This window comes from Rhineura floridana, chromosome 1 (genome assembly GCF_030035675.1).
Source record: "Rhineura floridana isolate rRhiFlo1 chromosome 1, rRhiFlo1.hap2, whole genome shotgun sequence".
Taxonomy (NCBI): Eukaryota; Metazoa; Chordata; class Lepidosauria; order Squamata; family Rhineuridae; genus Rhineura; species Rhineura floridana.
Genome location: NC_084480.1, coordinates 64,756,795 through 64,781,134, shown reverse-complemented (window position 1 = coordinate 64,781,134; position 24,340 = coordinate 64,756,795). Strand labels below are relative to the sequence as shown.

At 40.6% G+C, this 24,340-nt stretch overlaps 1 protein-coding gene across 5 annotated transcripts in view; it reads left to right on the top strand.

Annotated features, from left to right (window-relative positions):
- CHD1 (chromodomain helicase DNA binding protein 1) overlaps positions 1 to 23,877 on the top strand; it is a 101,742-nt gene extending 77,865 nt beyond the window's left edge. For 2 of the 5 annotated variants that reach the window (XM_061623133.1, XM_061623141.1), the window contains exons 25-37: positions 110 to 151; positions 1,072 to 1,202; positions 2,305 to 2,443; positions 3,133 to 3,283; positions 7,088 to 7,210; positions 7,315 to 7,455; positions 9,146 to 9,403; positions 10,636 to 10,776; positions 15,601 to 15,779; positions 19,924 to 20,020; positions 20,216 to 20,270; positions 20,999 to 21,209; positions 22,902 to 23,877. In XM_061623133.1, coding sequence (XP_061479117.1) covers positions 110 to 151; positions 1,072 to 1,202; positions 2,305 to 2,443; positions 3,133 to 3,283; positions 7,088 to 7,210; positions 7,315 to 7,455; positions 9,146 to 9,403; positions 10,636 to 10,776; positions 15,601 to 15,779; positions 19,924 to 20,020; positions 20,216 to 20,270; positions 20,999 to 21,209; positions 22,902 to 23,244 — 2,011 coding nt within the window. In that variant the 3' untranslated portion in view covers positions 23,245 to 23,877. The remainder of the gene's footprint in view (positions 1 to 109; positions 152 to 1,071; positions 1,203 to 2,304; positions 2,444 to 3,132; positions 3,284 to 7,087; positions 7,211 to 7,314; positions 7,456 to 9,145; positions 9,404 to 10,635; positions 10,777 to 15,600; positions 15,780 to 19,923; positions 20,021 to 20,215; positions 20,271 to 20,998; positions 21,210 to 22,901) is intronic. The other 3 variants (XM_061623161.1, XM_061623151.1, XM_061623171.1) reach the window with 3 other exon arrangements.
- The last annotated feature ends 463 nt before the right edge of the window (positions 23,878 to 24,340 follow it).

The window sequence follows — 24,340 nt, the reverse complement described above, 5'->3', positions numbered from 1 at the left end:
CCTAATATTTTACCTTTACATAGTGTATTTTAATTGCATTCATATTTTCCTCGTTTATCTTTAAGATGGGTTAAGTGCAAGGTTTTTATATCCTATAATTTTTTATTAGGTTTATCAAGAGTTATAAGAAATTTGGGGGACCTCTTGAAAGGTAAGCTGCCCACCTGAAAGCTGGGACCTTTAAAAAATTATAATGAAGCATTCCTGTGCTACATTGTTTAAAAGGCAATAACAGCTTTTACTTTTCTGTGATCATACATTGAATTGGTAGTGGATAGACATTTCTTATGCAAATATATTTGTAGGAGTTAGAGTCCATTTATTCTTGGAAAAATATGAGAATACCGCTCCTTGTGTGCCCAAGAAGCTCAGTTTCTTGATTTGAAGTAGGTTTAAGACCCTAGCTTGTTCTGAACTTGGTGACCACAGGAAACTATGGTTAGATTAATCAGAGCACCCCAAAAAGAGAAAGCAGAAAAGGCATCACACACAGTCGGAAGGATCATTCATACCTGAGACGTATTCAGTAAGCTGATAGCTATTTAATGTACACACACACACACACACACACAGAAATATAAATAAAAATATGTAAGTATATAAAGATGTGTTTGTGTGACTTATATATTACTTGCTTAACAAGAGACTGTGTATGATTTAGCTCCCTTTCTCTGAAACTAGCTTCTGGAAAAAGAAAGTGAATTCCCAGTGGGCATGTGAGAGGCTTCGCAGTGGGGGAGTCTACTCATATCGTTGAGGGAAAATCAGCCACTGCCAGAACAAATGGATAGGAAATTGAGTTGGTGAAACAGGCAAATGGCCAGTTAGCAAGTGCATCTTGTTAGAGCACCAGGGTAGAATATAAGTATTTTTAAAAATGCTTTTCATCCACTGCCCCCTGCATTAGCCACCAGGGAGAAAATCTACTGCAAGAGGCTATTAGAGAGGCTTGATATGTTTCCTCATTAAAAGGGTTATATAAATACCTAACATTAATGCCTTTTCTGTTTTCTATTTTGAATACATCTATCATGTACTGAAACTAGAGTCCTACTTTTGCTGTGTTAACAGGTTAGATGCCATAGCAAGAGATGCTGAATTAGTGGATAAATCGGAGACAGACCTCAGACGGCTTGGAGAACTGGTTCATAATGGATGTATCAAGGCTTTAAAGGATAGCTCATCTGGACTAGAAAGAGCAGGTACAGCTAGCATGAAAAAAAAGATGAATTAGGACTGTACCTAGAGCTAAAGTAGAGAGATCACATGCAAGCATTCCCAACCTTCTTGGGTTGTCCACTCAAGGACATTGCCAAATTAGTTGTTCCCATGATTTTTGTAGTGCTTTTCCCTAGCCCCATGCCACCTATATTCATAAATGCCCACTTCATACATTAATTTGTCCATTCTTGAGGACATAATGACAAAAAACATGCGTACTGGCCCTTATCTGAAAAGGGTTAGGGTATGCAACTTGCTCAGTAACTCTCATTTCACTACAACGGCTCATGCTAGATATTCCTGCTATATATTTCTGGAATGTCATTCTGTCAGCTCTGCTGACAGGCCAGCTTCTTTTGACTTTTAAGTTGTCACCTAGTAGGAGTCATTCCATTAGGTTGCAGAGCAGAGAGATGGATGTAGAGCAGGGCCACTGTATTAGCTCTGCTGAGAGACCAGCTCCTTTTGGCTCCTTCTGTTCCTGAACTGTTTCCAAACCAGCTTGTTCTTATAAGCACTCTCAACTTTAAGAATTGGTGCCTGATTTTGCTTTTTTATTTATCCCTCCACTTTTTCTCTTTGTGTTGTGTCTATTTAGATTATATGACTGAAGAAAGTAACTTGCTTGTTTTTTTAATATGCTCTGGATGCTGAAGAGCAGAGACAATATGTTTTCAATAAATAAATCATGAATAATAAAGCTTGTTGCTCCAAAATAACAGCATAGGCAAATGCCACGGCATCAGTCTAACAGAGGGAGGACACTTGTACTAGAGGCACAAAGGCTGGATGTTCCCAATTACTGGGGTAGATTATGTTATGATAATTTTTACATAGATGATGTGTGAATATTGGTGTGATCATATTCTCACTTTATCTTAAACCATTAGGCTGTGTCAGTACTCCTTGTTGCTTTTTTTGTATCTGGTACATCGTTGGTTCATGTCGTTGAAGCATATTCGTATTGATTTTCTCTTCCTTCTAGTGACCTCATGTTGAAAGAGCATCTTGTTCCTTCACAGTTTGGAACAACAGTACATAAAACTGATCTAATATATACCTGCTTTGTGTTCTTATTTGAAGGGGGCAGACTTGGAAAAGTTAAAGGCCCAACATTCCGAATATCAGGAGTGCAGGTAAATGCAAAACTAGTCATCTCACATGAAGAAGAGCTAGGACCGTTGCATAAATCCATTCCTTCAGATCCAGAGGAAAGGAAGAGGTTTGTTGTTAAAAACATTTTCCCCAAAGGGTTTTTTTTATATTACTGGGGAGCCCTGATTGCATAATTACTGAGGATTCAAATAGTTCTGCTCACATACCCACTCATATACACTACCCTCTGCGTTTGCCACCGCTGTCTCCTGAACTAACTTCCTGACCTAACTCTTATCCCATATTTGAGGAGTAAGACTTACAAAGAGCACAGCAAGTGTCATATAGTGGTTAGTGTCTATAACCAGAGACCCTGATACAAATTATGACCTATTTGGTGGGCCTAAGCCCTCCCCCCCCAATACTAGCATTGCTGCAGCTTACCTAGGCGGGGCAGGGAGGTGGTGAGGTCAGGGCCATGAAGGTGCATCAACGGAGCTTACACAGCTCAAATGTCACAGCCACCTTGCCCCACACCAACCCCATCCAGGTAAGTTGTAGCGATGCAAGAGGATGGCTCCATGGCTTTGCCATACACACAGGTGTCTACTCACAGTGTTGTTATAAAGATTAAATCGGGGGGGGTGTATTCCACATTGAGCTCCTTAGTGGGAGGGTAAGATTAAAATAATAATGAATTAAATAAATACCATCTTATATTTCTGCCTACTTTGTAAATGTTTATATTGTATCTAGCTTTCTATAAACAGCAGTAACACAAATAACTGCTGAATTTGTTCAATATTTTTCATTTAGATACACCATTCCTTGTCACACGAAGGCTGCTCATTTTGATATAGACTGGGGCAAAGAAGATGACTCTAATCTTCTAATAGGCATCTATGAATATGGATATGGTAGTTGGGAAATGATAAAAATGGATCCAGATCTCAACCTGACACACAAGGTGAGTCCAAGTGTCTGCTGTCTGAATGTACTGTTGCTTTGGCTGCAGTTAATTGTTGCAGCCAAGTAGACTCTATTCTGTTTTGAGACATTCAGGTGAGAGTATTTCCATGGTGTCCCTTGAAAATTTTAAAGGGGCTTTCTTTCTTACTGAGGTCCTTGATCCTCTTCACTGGTCCTTTATTCACCAGAAGACTGTGCCTGTATGAAATATGCCGCCCTGGACTCCTACTGGGAGGAAGGGTGGGGTATAAATCAAATAAATAAATAAATAATAAACAGGACTGAGTAATATACTGTATAATTTAAGAAACTAGCAAATTATCTGTCTTTGTTTGTTTGTTTTATATCTCGCCCTTTCTCCTAGCAGGAGCCCAGGGTGGCACTCCATCATTATGATGGAGTGTATGGAAGGAGAGCCTGATCTGGCGTTTATTACCGAGACCTGGGTGAGCGATCTGGGAGGCATCAATCTCTCCCAGCTGTGCCCACCTGGGTACTCAGTTCAGCATCTGGGTAGATCCGAGGGTCGGGGAGGGGGAATCGCTGTGGTCTATAGAAGTTCCATCCCTCTTGTTAGGCACCCTACCCAGGTGGCTAATGGTCTGGAGTGTCTCCACATTGTGTTGGGTCAGCGAGACAGACTGGGAATACTGTTGGTGTACCGTCCACCCTGCTGCCCAACAGCCTCTCTAACTGAGCTGACAGAGGTGGTCGCGGATTTATTGTTGCGATCCCCCAAGCTCTTGGTATTGGGGGATCTCAACATTCATGCCGAGACCGCTTTGTCTGGGGCGGCTCAGGACTTCATGACCTCCATGACAGCCATGGACAGCCATTGTTACTGGCCCTACGCATATCTCAGGGCACACTCTAGACTTAATTTTTGCCACTGGATTAGGGGATGGTGATCTGGGAGTGAGGGATTTTACATCTATTCCTTTGTCATGGACAGATCACCGCCTATTGAGGTTTAGACTCACAATGTTTTCTCCCCTCTGCAAGGGTGGAGGACCAATTAAGATGGTCCGTCCCCGGAGACTAATCAATCCTGAGGGTTTTCAGAAGGCTCTAGGGAGTTTTCCGGCTGATAAAACTGACGCTCCTGTCGAAACCCTGGTCTCACTGTGGAATACGGAAATGACCCGGGCAGCTGACGGGATCGCCCCGGTGCGCCCTCTTCTTTGCAGAGCTCAATTGGCTCCTTGGTATACCCTGGAGCTAAGAGTGATGAAGCAAGAAAGGAGACGGCTTGAGTGCAAATGGAGACGAACTCCCGATGGCTGTAACCATGCACTTGTGAAGGTCTCTAACAAGCTCTATGTGAAGGCGGTGAGGGCAGCAAAGAAGCAGTACTTTGCTGCCTCCATTCAGTCATCTTCTAATCGCCCAGCGGAACTTTATAAAGTTGTTTGGGGACTTTTACACTCTGGTCCTCAGAACGCAATAATACCATCAACAGTCCGCTGTAATGAGTTTGCGAGACACTTCCAAGATAAGATCACGAACATCTGCCGGGACCTTGACTCCAACATTGTAGCAGTTGAACCTAATGAGGTGTCCGGAGCACAGTCCTGCCCTGTTTTATTGGATGAATTTCAGTTGGTACAGTTCGAGGATGTGGACAAGGTGCTTGGACAGGTGCGGGTGACCACTTCTGCTCTGGATCCTTGCCCCTCGTGGCTAATAAAAGCTAGCAGGAATGGAACGGCCGGCTGGGCCAAGGAGGTGATTAATGCCTCTTTATGAGAGGGAGTGGTACCACCCTGCCTGAAGCAGGCGGTGGTGAGACCTCCCCTAAAAAAACCCTCCTTGGACCCTGATAACCTTGACAACTATAGACCAGTAGCAAATGTTCCATTCCTGGGCAAGGTCCTAGAGCGTGTGGTCGCTCGCCAGCTCCAGGCTCTTTTGGATGAAACTGATTATGTAGATCCATTTCAATCGGGCTTTCGGCCGGGGTTTGGTACAGAAACAGCCTTGGTTGCCCTGTATGATGACCTGTGTCGGGAGAAAGACAGAGGGAGTGTAACTCTGTTGGTTCTCCTGGATCTCTCAGCGGCTTTTGATACCATCGACCATGGTATCCTTCTGGGGCGACTTGCGGACTTAGGAGTTGGAGGCACTGCTTGGCAGTGGCTGTGCTCCTACCTCGAGAATCGTCTCCAGAAGGTGGTGCTTGGGGAGCATTACTCGAGTCCCTGGGTACTCCAATATGGGGTCCCGCAGGGCTCAGTTCTGTCCCCCATGCTCTTTAATATCTATATGAAGCCGCTGGGTGAGGTCATTAGGAGATTTGGAGTGCGTTTCCAGCAATATGCTGATGATACACAACTCTACTTCTCCTTTTCATCTTCTTCAGGTGAGGCTGTTAATGTACTAAACTGCTCCCTGGCCGTGATAATGGACTGGATGAGAGCTAATAAACTGAGACTCAATCCTGACAAGACTGAGATGCTGTTGGTGGGGGAGCTCTCTGCCCAGATGGTAGATGTCCGACCTGCCTTGGATGGGGTTACACTCCCCCTAAAGGAGCAGGTCCGTAGTTTGGGGGTCTTATTAGATCCGCTGCTGTCACTGGAGGCTCAGGTAGCCTCGGTGGCACGGAATGCGTTCTACCAGCTTTGGCTGGTGACCCAACTACGACCCTATCTGGACAGGGAGAACCTTGCCACAGTTATCCATGCTCTGGTAACCTCTAGATTGGACTACTGTAATGCACTCTACGTTGGGTTACCTTTGAAGACGGTTCGGAAACTTCAGCTGGTGCAGAATGCTGCGGCCAGAGTTCTTACTTGGACTAAAAAATCTGACCATATAACACCTGTCCTGGCCCAACTGCACTGGCTACCAATATGTTTCCGGGCCAGATTCAAAGTGTTGGTTCTTACCTATAAAGCCCTTAACGGCATCAGACCGCAATACCTGGTGGAACGCCTCTCCCGCTATGTACCTACCCGTTTGCTACGCTCAACATCGAAGGCCCTTCTCCGGTTCCAACTCATATGGAGGCCTGGAGAGCAATAACTAGACCTAGGGCCTTCTCAGTGGTGGCCCCCGAATTATGGAACGCCCTCCCTGACGAGATACGCCTGGCGCCTTCTTTGTTACCTTTTCGGCGCCAGGTAAAGACCTACTTCTTTGCCCAGGCATTTTAATCTTAATTTTAATTGTAATTGTAATCTTATTTTAATCTTTGTCTTCACCTTGCTTTTAAAATGTTTTTATAGTTGTATTGTACCCTCATTCACCTGTATTTTAATGTGGTTTTATTCTGTTGTACACCGCCCTGAGAGCTTGTCGCTAAAGGGCGGTCTAAAAGTACAATAAATAAAATAAAATACTGCAGGGGCATCTGATGTGTATGCAGTGCATCTCCCTGGGATAAAGCCCAGGTCACTGTGTCATTATATATAGACTTTGCTCCCAATAACACAGCTGTCCCTACATTCAGTGGTTTAATTTTACCCACAGGAGTAAATGTCAGCCCGTACATTGCTTCATAAAACTCAGTGTACGTCCGAGAAATGGAACCCAAGATGGGCTATATAGCCTAGGGCCATCTATCTGAAATTTGCAGTTTTTGCCATTTGGACAATTTTGTGACCATCTGTATTAAGAATACACAAGATGGGCTATCAGTGACTTCTAAGGACTCTCGTCTTCCATTTTATGTGGAATTAAGTTGGGCTGAAAGTATCAAGATGGACTGCTTTTTCCAGTTTAGTGAATTTTTTCTTATATGTCAAACTGATAAAAAAAAGTCTATGTACTTGGAAGAAAGTATTTTAAATTGCCCTTTCAGATTCTACCAGATGATCCGGATAAGAAACCCCAAGCCAAGCAGTTGCAGACCCGTGCAGACTACCTCATAAAATTACTCAATAAGGATCTTGCAAGGAAAGAAGCACAAAGAATGTCTGGCGCCGTAAGTTATTTTTCTGTATCATTTGTTTGGAAATGTGCACCTACTTGAACTTGAGGAATGAATAACTAACAGGACACTTTTTAAAGTAACTTTCTGATATTCAGGGAGGCTCAAAAAGAAGGAAAATGAGAATGAAGAAGAGTAAGGCCATAAAAGCTGCAAAAATTAAAGAGGAGATAAAGAGTGATACATCACCACCACCTTCAGGCAAGTCTGATGAAGAAGAAGAGGAGGAGGATAGTAAGGTGAATATCTTGAAATTCAAGTTTGCAAAAATTGTTACTTTTAAGTGTTAGAATTATTTCTTTGATGACAGACTGTTCTGAAGTATTATCATTGAAATAATCCCTATAGTTCAACAAGGGGGCTGTGGAAATAGTGGCTTTTCTTAAGATCACAGTGAGGTGACATTTCAACTGGTGACTTCTGGTATCCTGCTAACACTTTTCACCATTCTAGTAAATTAGCTCTCTGAAGCAACTATGTGTGAAAAGTGGCCCAAATATTATCAGGCCATTTATAACCTTTGCACACTCACTCAATTGCATTAATAAGTTTCCTATTAGAAGTAATTGTCAAGCAGCAATGACTTTAGTGGTGTATGTATAAATTTAAGGCAGGAGTGGGGAACTATATCTTGCTGGCCGGCCAGATTCTTCCTTCCCCCACCCTCTGTGCTCCAACTTTGACAGATGGGCAGAGCTGTCAACTTGTCAATATGTGACATCAGATGACAACTTGAAAGGGGCTTACTGGGTCCTTTGAAGGCCAGTTGTCAACATCAATCAGTTTATAGGTGCTGAGAACTTGCTTTCAAAGGACTCTTAGAACCGATCAGTTGATCAACGGTGAAAGCTCCATTGCCTATACTAGGGACTTCTTGATGGTCCCAGTAGGACTTCTTATCTGATTGGTGCTGAGACGTACCCCAGCTTGCCCAGAACAATCAGGAGCACACTTTAAGGTCCTGATTGTTCCTTTGCAGCCACATATTTACCTTTTCATACCTGATGTCACAGAAAGCCAGTGTGGTGTAGTGGTTAAGGTGCTGGACTACGACCTGGGAGACCAGGGTTCAAATCCCCACACAGTCATGAAGCTCACTGGATGACCTTGGGCCGGTCACTACCTCTCGGCCTCAGAGGGAGGCAATGGTAAACCCCCTCTGAATACTACTTACCATGAAAACCCTATTCATAGGGTCGTCATAAGTCGGAATCGACTTCAAGGCAGTCCATTTCCATTTTTCCTGATGTCACATACTGTGTTACGTATAGGGCAGGTGGTTTGGGGAAAAGCGGCCGCACAGGCCAATTTAGGACCAGTACCAGGCCTAAATAGACCTGCAGGCCAGGGTTTCCCACCATCATTCTTAAGAAATTCTCATTTCCTTGTCTGCACAAGTGTGTACTTTTTTATGTAGCAGTTACTACTTTTCTGCAGGAATCTTTTGTCAGCAAATAAGTTTAATTTGTATGAGTTAAATATACAAGTTTATCACTCTAAACCAGCCTTTCCCAACTAGTGGGCCCCCAGATGTTGTTGGACCACAACTCCCATCAGCCTCAGCCAGCATTGCCAATGGTCAGGAAAGATGGGAATTGTGGTCCAACAACATCTGGTGACCCACTAGTTGGGAAACGCTGCTCTAAATGCTAAAAGCTATGTCTGTTATCACTTACTGTAAGTGGAACTAATTGAGAATTGAATTTAAATTGGGAAGGGGTGGTCCAGTCCTCTTAACCTCTCTTCCATGTCTACCACTGTTGCATTTAATATGTAGGTGAAAAGGAACAGCTGCTGCAAACAAAAGTTTGGCAACAGAACTAAATGGAAGGATGATTCACAAAAAATGACCAAGTACTAAATGATTATAATATTTACATCTGAACTTCATAAACTTTGCATTGTGGTATACGTGCTTGTATGTTCCAGGATGAAATGGCTGCAGTGAAACATCCAAATAAAAAAATAAAAACAGAAAAAGAAAATGAAGAAAAACCTGATGTAGATATTGTCATGAAAAAGGAGACTGATGACAAAAGAGAGGCCAAGGAAAACAAGAGGGAGCTAAAAAGGGAGAAAAAAGAAAAAGAGGACAAAAAAGAGTTGAGGGAAAAAGATACGAAAGAGAAGAGGGAAAGTAAAGCAAAAGAATACATACAGAGAGAGAAGGAAGTAAAAGAAGAGAAGGTAATTAAGTAGAAGCCATATTAGATCACCTCATTTCCATAATAAACAAGCTGTGTTTATCAACTGCAGGGATGGGGAACCCTTTTTTCCTATAAGGGAAACAGAAGCCTAGTAGGGCTTGGGATGAGACAGGCAGGCCTGGTGGGGAGGTCCTACCAGCCAGAACTTCCCAGCACTTGCTCTGCTGCATTCTTCACATGGATTGTGACTGGCTCTCAAAAGGGAAAGAAATATTGTATCCCTCTTTCTACATTTCACTCTTGTTACAGTGAAAGCTCGTTATAATGTGGGGTTCTGAGGACAAAGAATGCACCTGCATTATAGGGATTCCACGTTATAATGAAAACTACAGTAAAAGGCACTTAAAATGATTTTTTTAAAAAATAAAATGGATAAGAGGATCAGGGCTGAAGCAGAAAAAATAACCAAAACTAATAAAAACAATAACAGGATGCAGAGAGAGGAAAGTAGGAACAAATAATAGGGTAGTGGAGGAAAAAATGGGGAAAATGCATGAAAAAGGCAACTGTCACAGTTGTAGAGGGACGGAATAAGAAGGGAAGAAACAGTTAATAAATCCCACAGATAATCATGATAGGGCTTGAGAAGTGACCAAAACTCAGGAGAAGACTTGAGTGATAAACGATGCCTGGAGAAAAGCCACAGGAAAGGAAATGGGGAAGGGAGAAAAGTAATGAGAAAAATTAAAAGAATGCTGACAGGAAAAAATGGCTCAAAAACACCCAGGGAAGCAAATGGCAGGACTCATCAGGGAAAGGGACACTGAGGATGAAGAACAAACAGAAGAAATAAAATAGAAAGCAGGGCTGAGGGACACTGAGGATGAAGAACAAACAGAAGAAATAAAATAGAAAGCAGGGCTGATAAAACAGAAACCTTCCCTGGTTGCATTTCTGTTCAGGCTCATACTTAAGAGTTAAAGCCAATGAGTACTGTACTGGTTCCTAGACAGGCACTGAAGTCGGAAACCCACCGCGTTTTTTGATCAAATAAGTTTAAAAATGTGTGAACTGCTGTCCTGTATATTTTACGCAGGGGACATGGTCAAACCCGTCGTGTATCTGAATCTGCAGTATAGTTCTAATGAGCTTTCACTGTATTTTGTACCTAATCTATATATGCGATGTATGAAATGCTGCTTTGCCTAGTGTACTCCATTATCTTTATTTAGCATATCAGTGTCGAAATCTGGGATCTCTTTTACATTATAGGCAAATGAGTCCAAATCTGAAAGCAAAGACAAAACCAAGAAAAGTCTGTCAGCAGACACACCTGTTCATATAACAGCAAGTAGTGAGCCAGTTCCTATATCTGAAGAATCTGAAGAACTGGATCAGAAGACGTTCAGTATAGTAAGACTTTTTCATTGCTAATAGTGAAGATTTTAAAATGTGCTGTTGTTTGGTCATACTTGTTAGCTAGGATTATGATGAGGCATGTGATTCACTGTGTTATTAGAAAAAGCATACATGAAGTTCAGTAACTGGAAGGAAGGCCCTGGGTTAAATCTGGCCCCTGGACCTCGATGACTGCCCCTGCTTAACAATAGCTTATCCAGGGGCAAAAGAAGAATGTTGAAGGAGTGGTAGCTGCAGAAGTAGTATTTGCCAGCAGGCCATTTTGGATGGTTGGGTTGTGGCTGTGGCAGCCCTTCAGCAAAACTAGTTGCTGACAGTGATAGTACTGTAACATATTTGTTGTAGGGGCATTTATCACAATTGCAAACATTACAGTATTGAATATTCCATTATTTAACTACTGTTGAATATAGTTCAACTGCTATTTTAATTGTGATCTTTTGTGTGTCTTAGATTGTAATTCTATAAATGCTTCTGAGGAGGAATAAATAGGATTGAACTGTGAGGTTGCAGTCCAAAGTACAGTGTTCTGGACTTGATTCTGGGTAAAAATGCATAGGATTGCACAGCTAGGCTACAATTCTATGCATACATATAAGCATGCATAAGGTCATGCAGCCTTTTAGATACTTGAGTTAAAATTCCAATGATGCAAAAGAGTAGTTTGGAACTGAATATGTGAGATCAGCTGTAGTGTAAGGCTCTACCATTGTTACTTTAGGGCAGGGGTGGTCACCCTTTTTTATGTGCCACATGACAGTAGTGGGTAGAGGCAGAGCCAGTTAAGGGACGGAGCCAGTCAAAAGTGTTCTGGATTCATTGAAGCAGGTCAGTCTTTATTCCAGATTAATCTTCACCCTTGCTACCTCTGATAGAATTCCCAATCCTATGCGGGTCTACTCAGAAAGAAGTTCCAGTGAGATTAATAGGCTGGTTGTTACTGTTGTTGTTATTTGAATTTACATCCCAGCCTCCCTCCTAAAGGAACCGAGGGCAACAACCCACAAGCAATTAAACAATAAAAACATCTTTAAAATAACATCTTATATCTATCTATCTTATATATATATATATATATATACACACACACACACACACACACACACACACACACACACACACACACCAGCCTAAACAATAAGCTACTGTTCCAGAAAGCAAATGAAAATAATTCCTTTCTGACTTTAATGTGCTGTATGTACACACACATATACACACATACGGCAGAAGCCTACCATTTTGTTCTCAAGACATTTGGGGTGGGGTAGGGTGGGAAATTCCACAAGCCATACAACTAAAAAAAAAAAAAATTAATCAACGTGAATTTATTTTTTATCAAATAAAATATTTACCCTTCCATTTGTTCTGAAACAACATAGAGAAAAAACACTTTTTAAAGCCGAATGAATGAATGAACGATCAAACAAGAAGTAAAGACTCTGCTGGAATGGAAGAATGGGACCGCAGATTTCCCACCTGTGCTTTAAGCCTATGAACCAAACTTGTGCAGAAAGCAGGGGTAGTTAGCCTAGTGTCCTCCAGATATTGTGGACTACACTCTGATCATTGGCCATGCTGGCTGGAGTTGATGGGCATTACAGTCCAAAATATCTGGAGGGCACTAGGTTAGCTACTCCTGGCATAAAGGATCCATTATTATCTAACCCTACACAAGTTACACATCACTGAATATTTGTGCTTTTTTGTTCATTATACATTTTAAAGTGATTGTCAGGACTGCTAAGTACATCTGTCTCATTGATTTGTGCCTGCAAGGAAGAGTGGATCTAGGAAGGATAAGGGACCACTTCCTTTGGAAGAAAAGCAGGCCGCAACTTTATTGATTTACTCCTTTACCAGTAGCAAGGCAGGCAAGGTTTCTGTTTCTGATACACTATGTGTTGGAAATGTATGGCCTAGCCTGACTCCTAGGTAAACATAGGAAGATGGAAAGCAACAGCTTAAGCCATCCCCACAATCATTTCCCAACACCTGGGAGTGTAGCGATAGCTTCAGAGCGCAAGGTGACCTGGCCAATGTTCCACACCCCCAAGGTGGGGGGGGCTCTCCTTTGTGTGAGGCAGTGGGGAATCCACCTTCATTCACCTCTCAGCTAATGATCCTGCCTGATTCCTTAGTATTAGGGTAGATAGAGACATCTGACCCAGTAGAGAGAGTAGGTACTTAAAAGTGCTATCAGGAAGTCAAAAGCCCTGTAATTAATGAAGCCAGTTATGATTGTGGGTAAAATTATTTCCCGGCCATGTTAATTGGAGGCTAATGCAAGTCCATAGCAATTTGCAACTTGGCTGAAAGCACTATACTAATACAGGAAGAAGAGGTGAGTTGGCAGGCAGAATAGAGACAGAATGACTGGCAGGGGTGAAGGGCTGCCTATTTATAGGCAAGAGAAGACCAGAAGGGAGGTGTTCTCTCGCTGATCCACTCCAACCAAGCAGCGTTCCTTGCCTTTGGGCCCTAGGCTGATTGACTGAGGGAAGTTGGCACAAAGGCAAAGTTAGCCGCTAATGGCTGGTCACCTCAAGCACTGAAGTCTTTCTATCCAGGCTTTTTTAATGGGGTCTAGTGACAGCATTTCTTTAATGATTGATCCTTAAATGATAAACAAAAACACGTTTTGTTTGTCATCTTTCTCATTTAAGACCTTGGAGATGTGCTATAGAACTAGGCTGCACCAAATTATTCAGAGCAAACATTTTCAATACAAAAAGGGAGTTGTGGTTAAGTTATGTGCTGGTTTGCTGCATGACACTGCCTCAGTCAACTAATGCTTCAGCAACAGTTTTTGTTTTCAAATAAATCTTATTCTGCCTAAACATTGATGCTGTTGTCCTGTAGGCGGTTAGATTTGGCTATGTGATAAGCAAAAAATGATGCTAAAACAGCAGCAGATCTGGATTATGAGGAGCAACCTGGGTCAGAACTAGAGAAAATGCAGGACAAGATGTATTCCCTGTCTTCCATCACTATGTGAACTCAGGCAAAGGAAACTGCCTTGCAGACAAGCCTTGGAAGATAAGAGAGCATTGTCTCGACATGTTTTATTGCCCCTGCACAATTGGCAAATTCACCCCTGAAAAAATGGTAAAAGGGTCACCCTCATCATGACGGCACTAAAAGGTTCCTCAAAACTTTTTGGCGTTGTCTGTTCACCCATCCCCAGTTCGGTCAACTCTAAACTGAATATTCTTAATTATTCAGTTGCCTTATAAAACCATCTGTCAGATTTCAGCAGAATTTTTAGGACTGGGCTTTGTTTTGGGTTTGTGTATTTGATTAGGTTATGTTCTTTTGGCCATGAACAAGACCATGCTATAACGATAATATTTCACCTGATGCCTTAATAAGTACTTCTCTTCTTGAACTCACAGCTGAGACAAGTCCAGTTAAAGAAGTGTGGTATTGCCCAAAACTTTGTATGACAAGCTCCTTTTGAGGATCAAATACCTATAACTTCCATACTGTTTATCAAATAGGAAGAATAGCATTTTTAAAAGAACTGATGAAATCAGACTTATTCTGATGAAATCAGTCATTCACACTCTAGTTACCTCAAGATTAAACTACTGAAATGCTCTACATAGAAAAAGGATTTGAAACTAACTAGTGCCAAATGCTATACCCAGTCTGTTGACTAGAGCTAAGTATTCAAAACCCTAGTCTGATCTCTACTGGCTATGGGCTCAGTTTTGTTTGTTTGTTTACGGGCTTAATTCAAGATGCTGGTTTTAACCTTTAAAACCCTATGTGTGGAAGCTGCTTGTCAAGTGGAGCGGGGTTACTGCTGTTTACTGAGAGGGAGAGAGGCAAGTTGGCAGGGAGGTCGGGGTATGTGGGCACACCAGCAGGAAGACCACATTGGTTCTGCTGGTATGCCTGTACAGCCCTGATGTTCCCGTCACCTCACCCCTCTCCTAGTGAGCAGCGGTGTTGCAGTTGCCAAGAAGCTAGTATAATAGCTATATCCAACCAGGCAAACTGCTTCTGTCTTAAATGGCTTGGAAGCTGAGTAGCTTATGGACTGCCTTGCTCCTTATATTTTTCTTGGCATGCTCCATTTATCATCCAAGGCATTACTCCAGGTCCTTCATCCCTGTGAAGCATGGTGGGTAGCTATCAGGAGCAGTGCCTTTTTTGTAGTAGCACTCACTTTGCGGTATTTTCCCAGCAAGGTCTATCAGGGTCTGACAAGTTACCATTTTAGGCATCTGGTTAAAACACATGTATTTAAGAGGCTGAGTGTCCTTTGTTTTATTTTATTTATTTATTTATTACATTTATATACCACCCCATAGCCAAAGCTCTCTGGGCGGTTTACAGCAATTACTCTGTTTCTGGTCTATTTAATATTATTTTAATTGCTTTCTTAGGAGTGCTAGGTGTTGTATATGTTTTTAAATATTGTATGATATGTTTTGCTTTGTAAGTTGCCTTGAATTATTTTTTCTTTTTAAAGGCTGGAGTTTTTAAAATAAAAATAAGCTCTGAATTTTTATTAAACATTTGTTGGTGCTTTTCAGTAATAAATGTTGGTGCATTTGTTCTGTGCAAACTGCTTTTAAAATATTTTAAGCAATGATTTCTGCATTTATATGGATTATTAAGTCTGATGCTGCTTGTAAAATTTAAATTGGGTTTAAATTATATTTTCATGGGAAATATGCAGTAAAAGAAACAAACAGTGGTGGTCAGAATCTTCATGTAATAGATATCCAGTGTGTCTATAAATATCACCTTATTGATACGTTTTTTGAAAGAAATTTAGGTCTCTTTCTCTGAATATTTTATTTTTTACAGTGTAAAGAAAGAATGAGGCCTGTCAAAGCAGCACTGAAACAGCTGGATAGACCAGAGAAAGGTCTCTCAGAAAGAGAGCAACTGGAACATACAAGACAGTGTCTTATCAAAATTGGAGATCATATAACTGAGTGTCTAAAAGAATACACAAATCCTGAACTAATAAAACAGTGGAGAAAGTAAGTAATTTCAGAGGTAGAAGAAAATGTCTAAGTGCTTCCATTAGCAACTGTGGGCAAAGCTATACACTGCGAGGACCCAACTTCTGGAAAAGCACATGGGGGAGGTGAAATCTTGGGTGAGGGTGGAGGAGAAAGGGCTACTTAACCTTTTCCCAGTCAGGCATTAGTTTGATTAGAACCCACCTCTCTGTGAGGGGGAAAAACAGCTCTGGTAATGTACTGTGCTGATGGTGGGAAGTTGGGGGAGGGAATTGCCAAACCTCTAATGTATAGTCTTACTGGTGTCGTTGATTTGAAAATCAGTAAAACCTATTGAGAAGATTCAGGACGTGTCTTTTCAAATTACAAGAGGAAAGAGATCCAAAACCCTCTTTCCTGAAAATATTCATGTATACAAATGCCCCACAGTGACAGGCCCAGCAAGGTTTGATGGTTGTGGAAGAAGTGCAGTATGGTTTGCTGCCTAGCTAGCTTTTTAATGCCCAGGCTCTTTTTCTTTTAATGGTCTATTCTTTAGGGCCATGTGGGGAAAAAGGTAGTAAATGTGAAGTGCAGAAAATGTGTTAGGCCCATTTACAGTGCAAATGTGTTCTGTATGCTCTCTGTTGCGAGGTGACAGCTGAATAATATTTTTTTTAAAAAGTAATGTGAACAAACAGAGCCACGTAGTTACTATATCATAGTGCAATCTGTATGTTAACCACTAGGTGGAAGCTCAAGTCTGTTAAATCTCTGACCAGCTTGAGGTATATTCACTAATAGGCAGAAAACCTTGCGGTTTAAGAACGTACCTATAATCAACAGATATTTATATCAAACTTTAAAAAGCAGTGAAATTGGACAGCTATAGTGAATGCACCAAGGGAGCAGGAGACCTGACCTCCTCTCTGAGATATTGGACTGCCCTACAAATTTGTCAAAATGCAAACACAATTTGGGTTGGTCTTTCACAGTCCATTCCTGTGTAGCTTGGAAGAATTTAGTAACGTGCCTCTGAGCATATGGTAAGGGGTGGCAACACCTGCCATCTCCAAAGATAATTACATTTTTGTATGCTTGTTGGTGTTCTTCTTACTTTGCTTCTTTTCTGTGTTACTACTGTATCTACAGAGACTCTAATCTAGAAAATTATATTTCTCTCATTATTCATCCTAGAAATCTGTCAAATTTATATTAATTTCAAAATCTATTGGTCAATGTCATATGATGGTGAAGACAGCCTTTCATCTCGTTTCAAACTGGAGGTTATGCTCTATTTCTATTTTGGGGGCATTAACTGTTGAATCTGAAATTGCAGTTTGATGTAAAATCAGACGGATTACAATATGTTGCTACTTAAGCAATGACTGTAGCTGTTGGAAAAAACAAACTTGGCCTGCCCAAGATGCATGTTTTCAGCCTGCTATGCTTAAACTAGTCCACTTAAGGAAAGGTGGACATGGTCAATTAAAAACATAGAGCACACCTAGACTTTTGTTAGAATATATTTCACCTCCCACTGTTTGATGATCTTGTGCAAACTGAGATACTCCTCATGTCCATTGGAAACTATTCTGCAAAATAGTCAGTGCCATTGTTCCACAATTGCTTTTGGAGCTTTTTTTTTAGTGTTGCAAAGTGTTGCTGCACTTCACATATTCAAAGAAACAGAAGCAAAAGAAAATGATTTACTATACGAAACTTCACTAAAATTGCAAAGTAAATCAAACATTTAAAGTGACTATCTGAACTCTTATCAACTGTTTTATTAATGTTGCTTCCTCCCTGCTAAAGCAAGATCAGCACAGCACATGTCTTGTTTCTGTTATTTGGGCTGATTGCAGGTGTTGCCACCACTCGCCATATGCCCAGAGTCACGTTACCAAATCCTTCCAAGCTACACAGGAAGTGGATTGGACTATGAAAGACCAACCCAAATTGCGTTTGCATTTTGACAAATGTGCAGGGCAGTACAATATCTCAGAGAGGAGGTCAGGTCTCCTGCTCCCCTGGTGCATTCACTATAGCTGTCCAATTTCACTGCTTTTTAAAGTTTGATAGAAATATCTGTTGGCTACAGGTATGTTCTTAAACAGCAAGGGTTTTTGCCTATTAGTGAATTTTTCTGCTTTTTAATCCAGGAGGCAAGAAATGGGATCCTGTGCAAGTTTGCTGAGAATGGATTGATCATTTGCATGCTTATTGAGTTCAATGGGATTTACTCCCCTGCAGTCATGCTTAGGATAAGTGAAGCTGACCATGGGGGGAGGAGGGCAAAGGGGAGGAGGGGGGATGGGAGCAGGTGGGTAGGTTTGATAATTTGCAGGCTTATTGAGTTCAGTAGATTTACTCACCTGCGATCATGCTTAGGATAGGTGAAACTGACCACAGGGGAGGAGAAAAAGGGGGAGGGAAGGCTGTAGTAGGCAGGGGAGAAGGAAGGAGGGGGGAGGGAAAAGGCATGTCTGATCATTTGCATGCTTATTGAGTTCAATGGGATTTATTTCCCTGCAAATGCTTAGGATAGATGAAACTGGCCACAGAGGGGATGAGAAGTGGGAATGAGGGGGGAGGGAGGGAGGGAGGGAGGGGATAGGAGGGAGGAGGAGGGTAGGTTTGATCATTTGCATGTTTATTGAGGTCAGTGAGATTTATTCCTGCGCAATCAGGCTTAGGATAGGTAAGACTGACCTGGGGGTGGGCAGGGAGAAGGGGAGGGAGGAGCTTTGGTGGGTGGGCACTGGGCAGAGGGAAGGCCTCTTTCCTTTCCAGAAGGAAAACATTGTTAACAGTGTCATTATTTTTCACCATTTCCTCACCTTTTTATTCTACAGCAGATATGTGTAGTCTCTCACCCAAATTTAAATCAAAGCTGTCACTCACTATATCCACACCAGACATTTATTCCACTTTAAACAGTCATGGCTTCCCCCAAAGAATCATGGGAAGTGTAGTTTGTGAAGAGTGCTGAGAGTTGTTAGGAGATGCCCTATTCCCCTCACAGAGCTACCATCCTTGGAAGAGGGGGCTGACTGTTAAACCCTCTGTGCGCTGCAGCTCTGTCAGGGGAATAGAAATTTCCTAACTACTCTCTGTACCCTACACAAACTACACTTTCCATGATTCTTTGGGGGAAGCCATGACTGTTTAAAGTGGAATAAATGTCTGGTGTGGGGGGCCCTGATCAGCCAAGCCAAACAGCTGTTAGTCTTGCTTGTAGACCACTGACAGTTGGTTCTTACCGACCATGCCTGATATTATCATTGAATTCAATGTAAAATTTCTTAAATTAATTAAAAATCAGCCAGGCATTATTTTTTTTTACTTTTAAACTGCAGAAGATGAAGGTCAGAGTATGGTGCAAGGTCAGTAATAGGATTACAGGTACTCTGTGAACATGGCTGATTTTTAATTAATTTCAACAAATTATGAGAACTCTGACAAACATGTCCAACAGGGGTCTGGATTTTTTCTCTCTTTTTACACATTGAACTCGACTCGATTCTCTCTGACTGTTTTGTGAAAACGTAGAGGGTTGTTAAGGAAGTGTTCAGGAACATAAGTTTTGAAATGAGCTTATGGGAAGCAGCAGTATAGCAAGAGGGGTATTTTCAATTTAACATTGTGGAATGTGAAAAATCCATGCTAGCCACTCTCATGGTTGTATAATTTTCCTTAAGGATTTGTGTTTGTGTAATTATCCTAAAGCTAATTATAGAATTTTCAGGCTTTTTTTTGTTCACCTAGAATAGCGAAATCAGTAAACAATAGCAGTGGTGTATTATTTATTTATTATTTGATTTATATCCTGCTCGTACTCCCAGCAGGAGCCCAGGCTGGCAAACAAAAGCACTAAAAACACTTTAAAACATCATAAAAACAGACTTTAAAATACATTAAAACAAAACATCTTTAACAACTTTTTTAAAAGCTTCCAAGACATCTTTTTTTAAAAAAGTTAAAAATATATTGTCTTAAAAAAAGTTTAAAAACATTGAAAAGCAATTGCAACACAGATGCAGACTGGGATAAGGTCTCAACTTAAAAGGCTTGTTGAAAGAGGAAGGGGTACTAGTAGAATAATACACTGTAGAATCAGGATGTTAATGGCATTTCAGAAGACTGGAAATCTAAATTACTTCCTTTTTCTCTCCAATTTTAGAAACCTGTGGATTTTTGTTTCGAAGTTTACGGAATTTGATGCCAGAAAACTACACAAATTGTACAAACATGCAATTAAAAAACGCCAAGAAATTCAGGTAGTACCTTTTTGTTTTATAGTGTGTTACAGATTCTGAATCCATATTAATAGACTGCACAGTAGTACTGAATCAATAAGCTGTTATCTGTCTTATTTTTAAAAAATGGTATTAGTCCTTCATGAAATGAGATATAGTTAGAATGTTGCTATTACCAAATTAAACCTGAGTATTAATTTTCCTTATTTTTTTCAGCAGCACAATGACCAGAATATCAGCAGCAATGTGAATACACTAATTAGAAATCCAGGTAAGAAGCTCAGAGTTGGAGCACTAATTGTTGTATAATAAACAAACAGTTTTCATTATAGGTAGCAGATTGGTTCTAGAGAAAATTGCATGAGTGGAACTGGTAGAAATGAACTTCCAGCAGCTCTCCAAGCCTGCCCTCCCCCCAAAGAAACATCGCCTGAGAGTGAGGGAATCTGCTGAATATAGGCTGGAGGGGGAGGGGAGACTGAGGCGGAAGGGGTGATCTCAGAAAGTCAAGTACCTTCTTTGAGCAAAACTCAGGAGCCTGAATTAACTATGTACGCTGATGAAGCCAGCATCATACCAGGATGCAATGATGTACTGTTATCCCAGTTGCTGTGCATAAATTAATTCGTTCCAGCAATAAATTTTAGGATTAGCATCTAATTCACTCTAAGCATTTAAATTCATTCAATTTAGTCGTTCTTGTTTTGAATTGTAGTTTATTACTGTCTACCATAATTACATTGGGAATCAATGGGGCTTCCTTCCAAATAAGGGTGTTAAGGATCAGAGTGCAAGTTTTCAGTGATTTTCAGTCAGGGCTTAGAGTGTGTGGGAAAAGCAAATGCTTTATATTTAAATATTTTAAATGAACTATTTAAACACATTTCTTAAATTCTTGAATGTAACTTATTCAGCCCATTCGCTGATCTCAAAAAGTTCAGTTAGTAGTTTCTCTTAAATATTCACAACTAACAAACCTCTGTACTTTGCATTAAGCAGATGTGGACCACCTAAAAGAGAACACAAATCATGATGATAGTAGCAGAGATAGTTATTCCTCTGACAGACACTTATCACAGTACCATGATCATCACAAAGACAGACTTCATGGAGATACCTACAGAAAAAGTGACTCTAGAAAAAGGCCTTATTCCAACTTCAGTAATGGAAAAGATCACAGGGATTGGGATCACTATAAACAAGATAACAGGTGAGTTAGTGACATCCATCCACTGAGCCCTAATTTCCCATGTATTTAATAATTCTTGCCCAATATTTCTCTCCAATTAGTGTGGTGTAGTGGTTAAGGTGTTGGACTATGACCTGGGAGACCAGGGTTCAAATCCCAACATAGCTATGACACTCACTGGGTGACCTTGAGCCAGTCGCTGTCTCTCAGCCTCAGAGGAAGGCAATGGTAAACCCCCTCTGAATACCGCTTACCATGAAAACCCTATTCATAGGGTTGCCATAAGTCGGAATCGACTTGAAGGCAGTCCATTTCATTTTTCAGATCATTGGGCCTTTGAACTCAGAAAATGTTGACCATATTAAGGGCCGAAACAAGTATGATGGTAGTTGCATGCATGAATGCATTTGCTGTTTTTAATTTTTTCCCTCAACAGTAGCAGCCAGGGGAGGAAGGGGTAGCATGAATATGATAGGGGTTAAAGGTTGGGGAGTTAACCCACATAGGGTCGTCCTGCCAAAAATCCCCCTGTCCACAAGCTGCTCCTAGCCCCAGAAGGGAATCTTCCAATGGAAGAGTTTTTCCTAGATCTCTGAAACAGGTTAGATTTTAGCCTCATACTCTGATTTAGATTATAGAGACCAGTTCACTCAGTTTGATGTAACAGATCACTGTAATATTGTGCTGAGCCCATGACTGATAACAGGAGAGTTTAAGCCTTGTAAAAAAATTCAAATGGAAAAGTGCAGAAGAGGCTGTGTCCTTGCACTTGTAGAACTAGGATTGCAAGCAACTTTACATTTTAAGCAGGGTGCACATGGGAAGTCAGAACATGTACTATACAACTTTCATTAGTTTTGTGGGATTCATCCTTTATGCAAGAGCCCACCCCCAAGTACTGTGTCCTTTCAAATATCATGCCCTACACTACTTTTACTTCTCTTCCCCTTCCTCCTTTTATAGTCTTGTGTATTTACAGGACAAACTACAGGTGACATTAAATGCATTTAATGTGCAATTTTTTAAAAAATGTAAATTGTGTCAGCTGATGGGGGGCTGACAATGGTATCAGAGCAGTCATGGATGGGGAATTTAACCCTTTCCTCCTCTATTACTGTCCTAAAGAAAATCCCTCCTTGAAGTTAGTATTTGCATTGGGAGAAAATTCTCCATTGGTTCCAGTGGGAGATTTTCTTACAAAGCAGATATGCCTTTAGAAAAGGGATTTTCCTCAGGACAGAAACAGGGAAGGAAAGAGTTAAATTCCCTTCCATGTCTGCTCTGATCCCATTAATTGTTGTGCAGATATACACACCAACTGATGTAGTTTGCTTTTTTAAGAAATCAGCAGGTTAAATGCAAAGATCCATTTAATGTCACCTGTAGTTTGGTCCACAATTGCACTGCTGAGAGAAAAATGATATAACCCTATGCTGTACCTATCCTGACCTATCCTACCCAAGAGCGCACCAGGATGATAGAATCATATGGTTTGTTTCTTAGTTTTCAATAATCTTTTATTCTTTATCCCACAGTCTTAAAAATGCTTACTTTTCTGACAACTATCAAAGGCAAGAAATGCCACACTTCTAAGAACACTTATTTTTAGGAAACTGCAAACAATTTTTTTTAAAAATAATGAATTCTTGATGCATGTTCTACAAGGCCTACTGTTTTATGGTTGCTTCTACTAGTATTTATTTTATTTTTCAGATACTACAGTGATGGTAAACATAGAAAGCTAGATGAACATAGGAACAGAGATCACAGGTCAAGTCTGGAAGGAAGTTTAAAGGACAGTCGGTCACACTCTGATCATCGGATACACTTAGACCATCGATCCAGTTCAGACTACAGCCATCATAAATCTTCGAGGGACTATAGGTATCACTCAGACTGGCAAATGGACCACAGAGCTTCCAGTAGCGGTCCTAGGTCACCATTAGATCAGAGATCTTATGACTCGAGGTCTCCCTTAGGACACAGATCTCCTTTTGAACATTCAACAGATCATAAAAGTACACCGGAACACATGTGGAGTAGCCGGAAAACATAGCGAAGACTAACATTTCCTGAACTTTTTTCTTTAGCCATACACAATAAACTAACACAGCAATTGCCTTACATGACTTGAAAGACATGGACCAGATATGCTATGAGTAGCAGTATTGTTACTACTTTCCAGTATGCTAGGTCTATTATCCCAACAGAAGAGAAAATATTTTTGTATTTAAAGTTTTAATGCTGCACTGTGCTACAAATGTTGTAGCACATTTTTTAAAAGAAAATATGTTTACTTTTTACAGGGACCTCAACACTGCCCCACGCACTCAGACTGGATCTTAATCTGAATTCCTCATCAAAATGGTTTTATCCTGAACACAATTTAAATTATGTTTTTAGATGAGTATTTACATGTTGACCTGTGATCATATTTCAGGAACGAATCAAGAGGATTTTTTTTAAAAAAAAAATAAAGATTCAAGGACTTTGTTCACTTTCCAAAGCTACTTGTTTACATTGTACACTGCAACCACCTTGCCGCTTTTTCATCACAAGCTTGAATATTTAAATTCTGTACCTATAATTGTAAAATAGCCATGCATTCTCCAGTTTGATCAGTTGTAATGCCTTTTTACAAAATAGCTGTAAATTATTGTAAATTAATTAAATGAGCTTCTCCCCTTCATCCAATTGCCTTCTGACTCCTATCTTCCTCAAATGTGAAAACAGCATTAATTTCTAAAATAAAATATCTAATGGAATCATTGCTCACTAAACAGGAGAAAAAGTAACCTCTTACCATTGCTATATAATAAGATATTTCTGTTTTAAATTATTGGTTGACCTTTTCAAAACTAAAATTCTGTTGCTTTGAAGTTACAATGTGAGAATTTATATTAATGTAGTCATGCATTAGAGGATAAACAAGTCTCACTTAGTGAGCATGAATTTAAAGGTTGCAACACTTATAGTCATTTTAATCAATGTTAAAACATCAGTGATCACAATTTCAATTAATCTGAAGTATGCATTTTAGCAAGACTATCTGAAAACATTTAACAATATGCAGCAATTATAGCTTTCTTTTTCTGCTGTTCCTCAAGAATGGAGATGGACAACTTGTTCAGTACTGGAAGCCAACTTGGAAA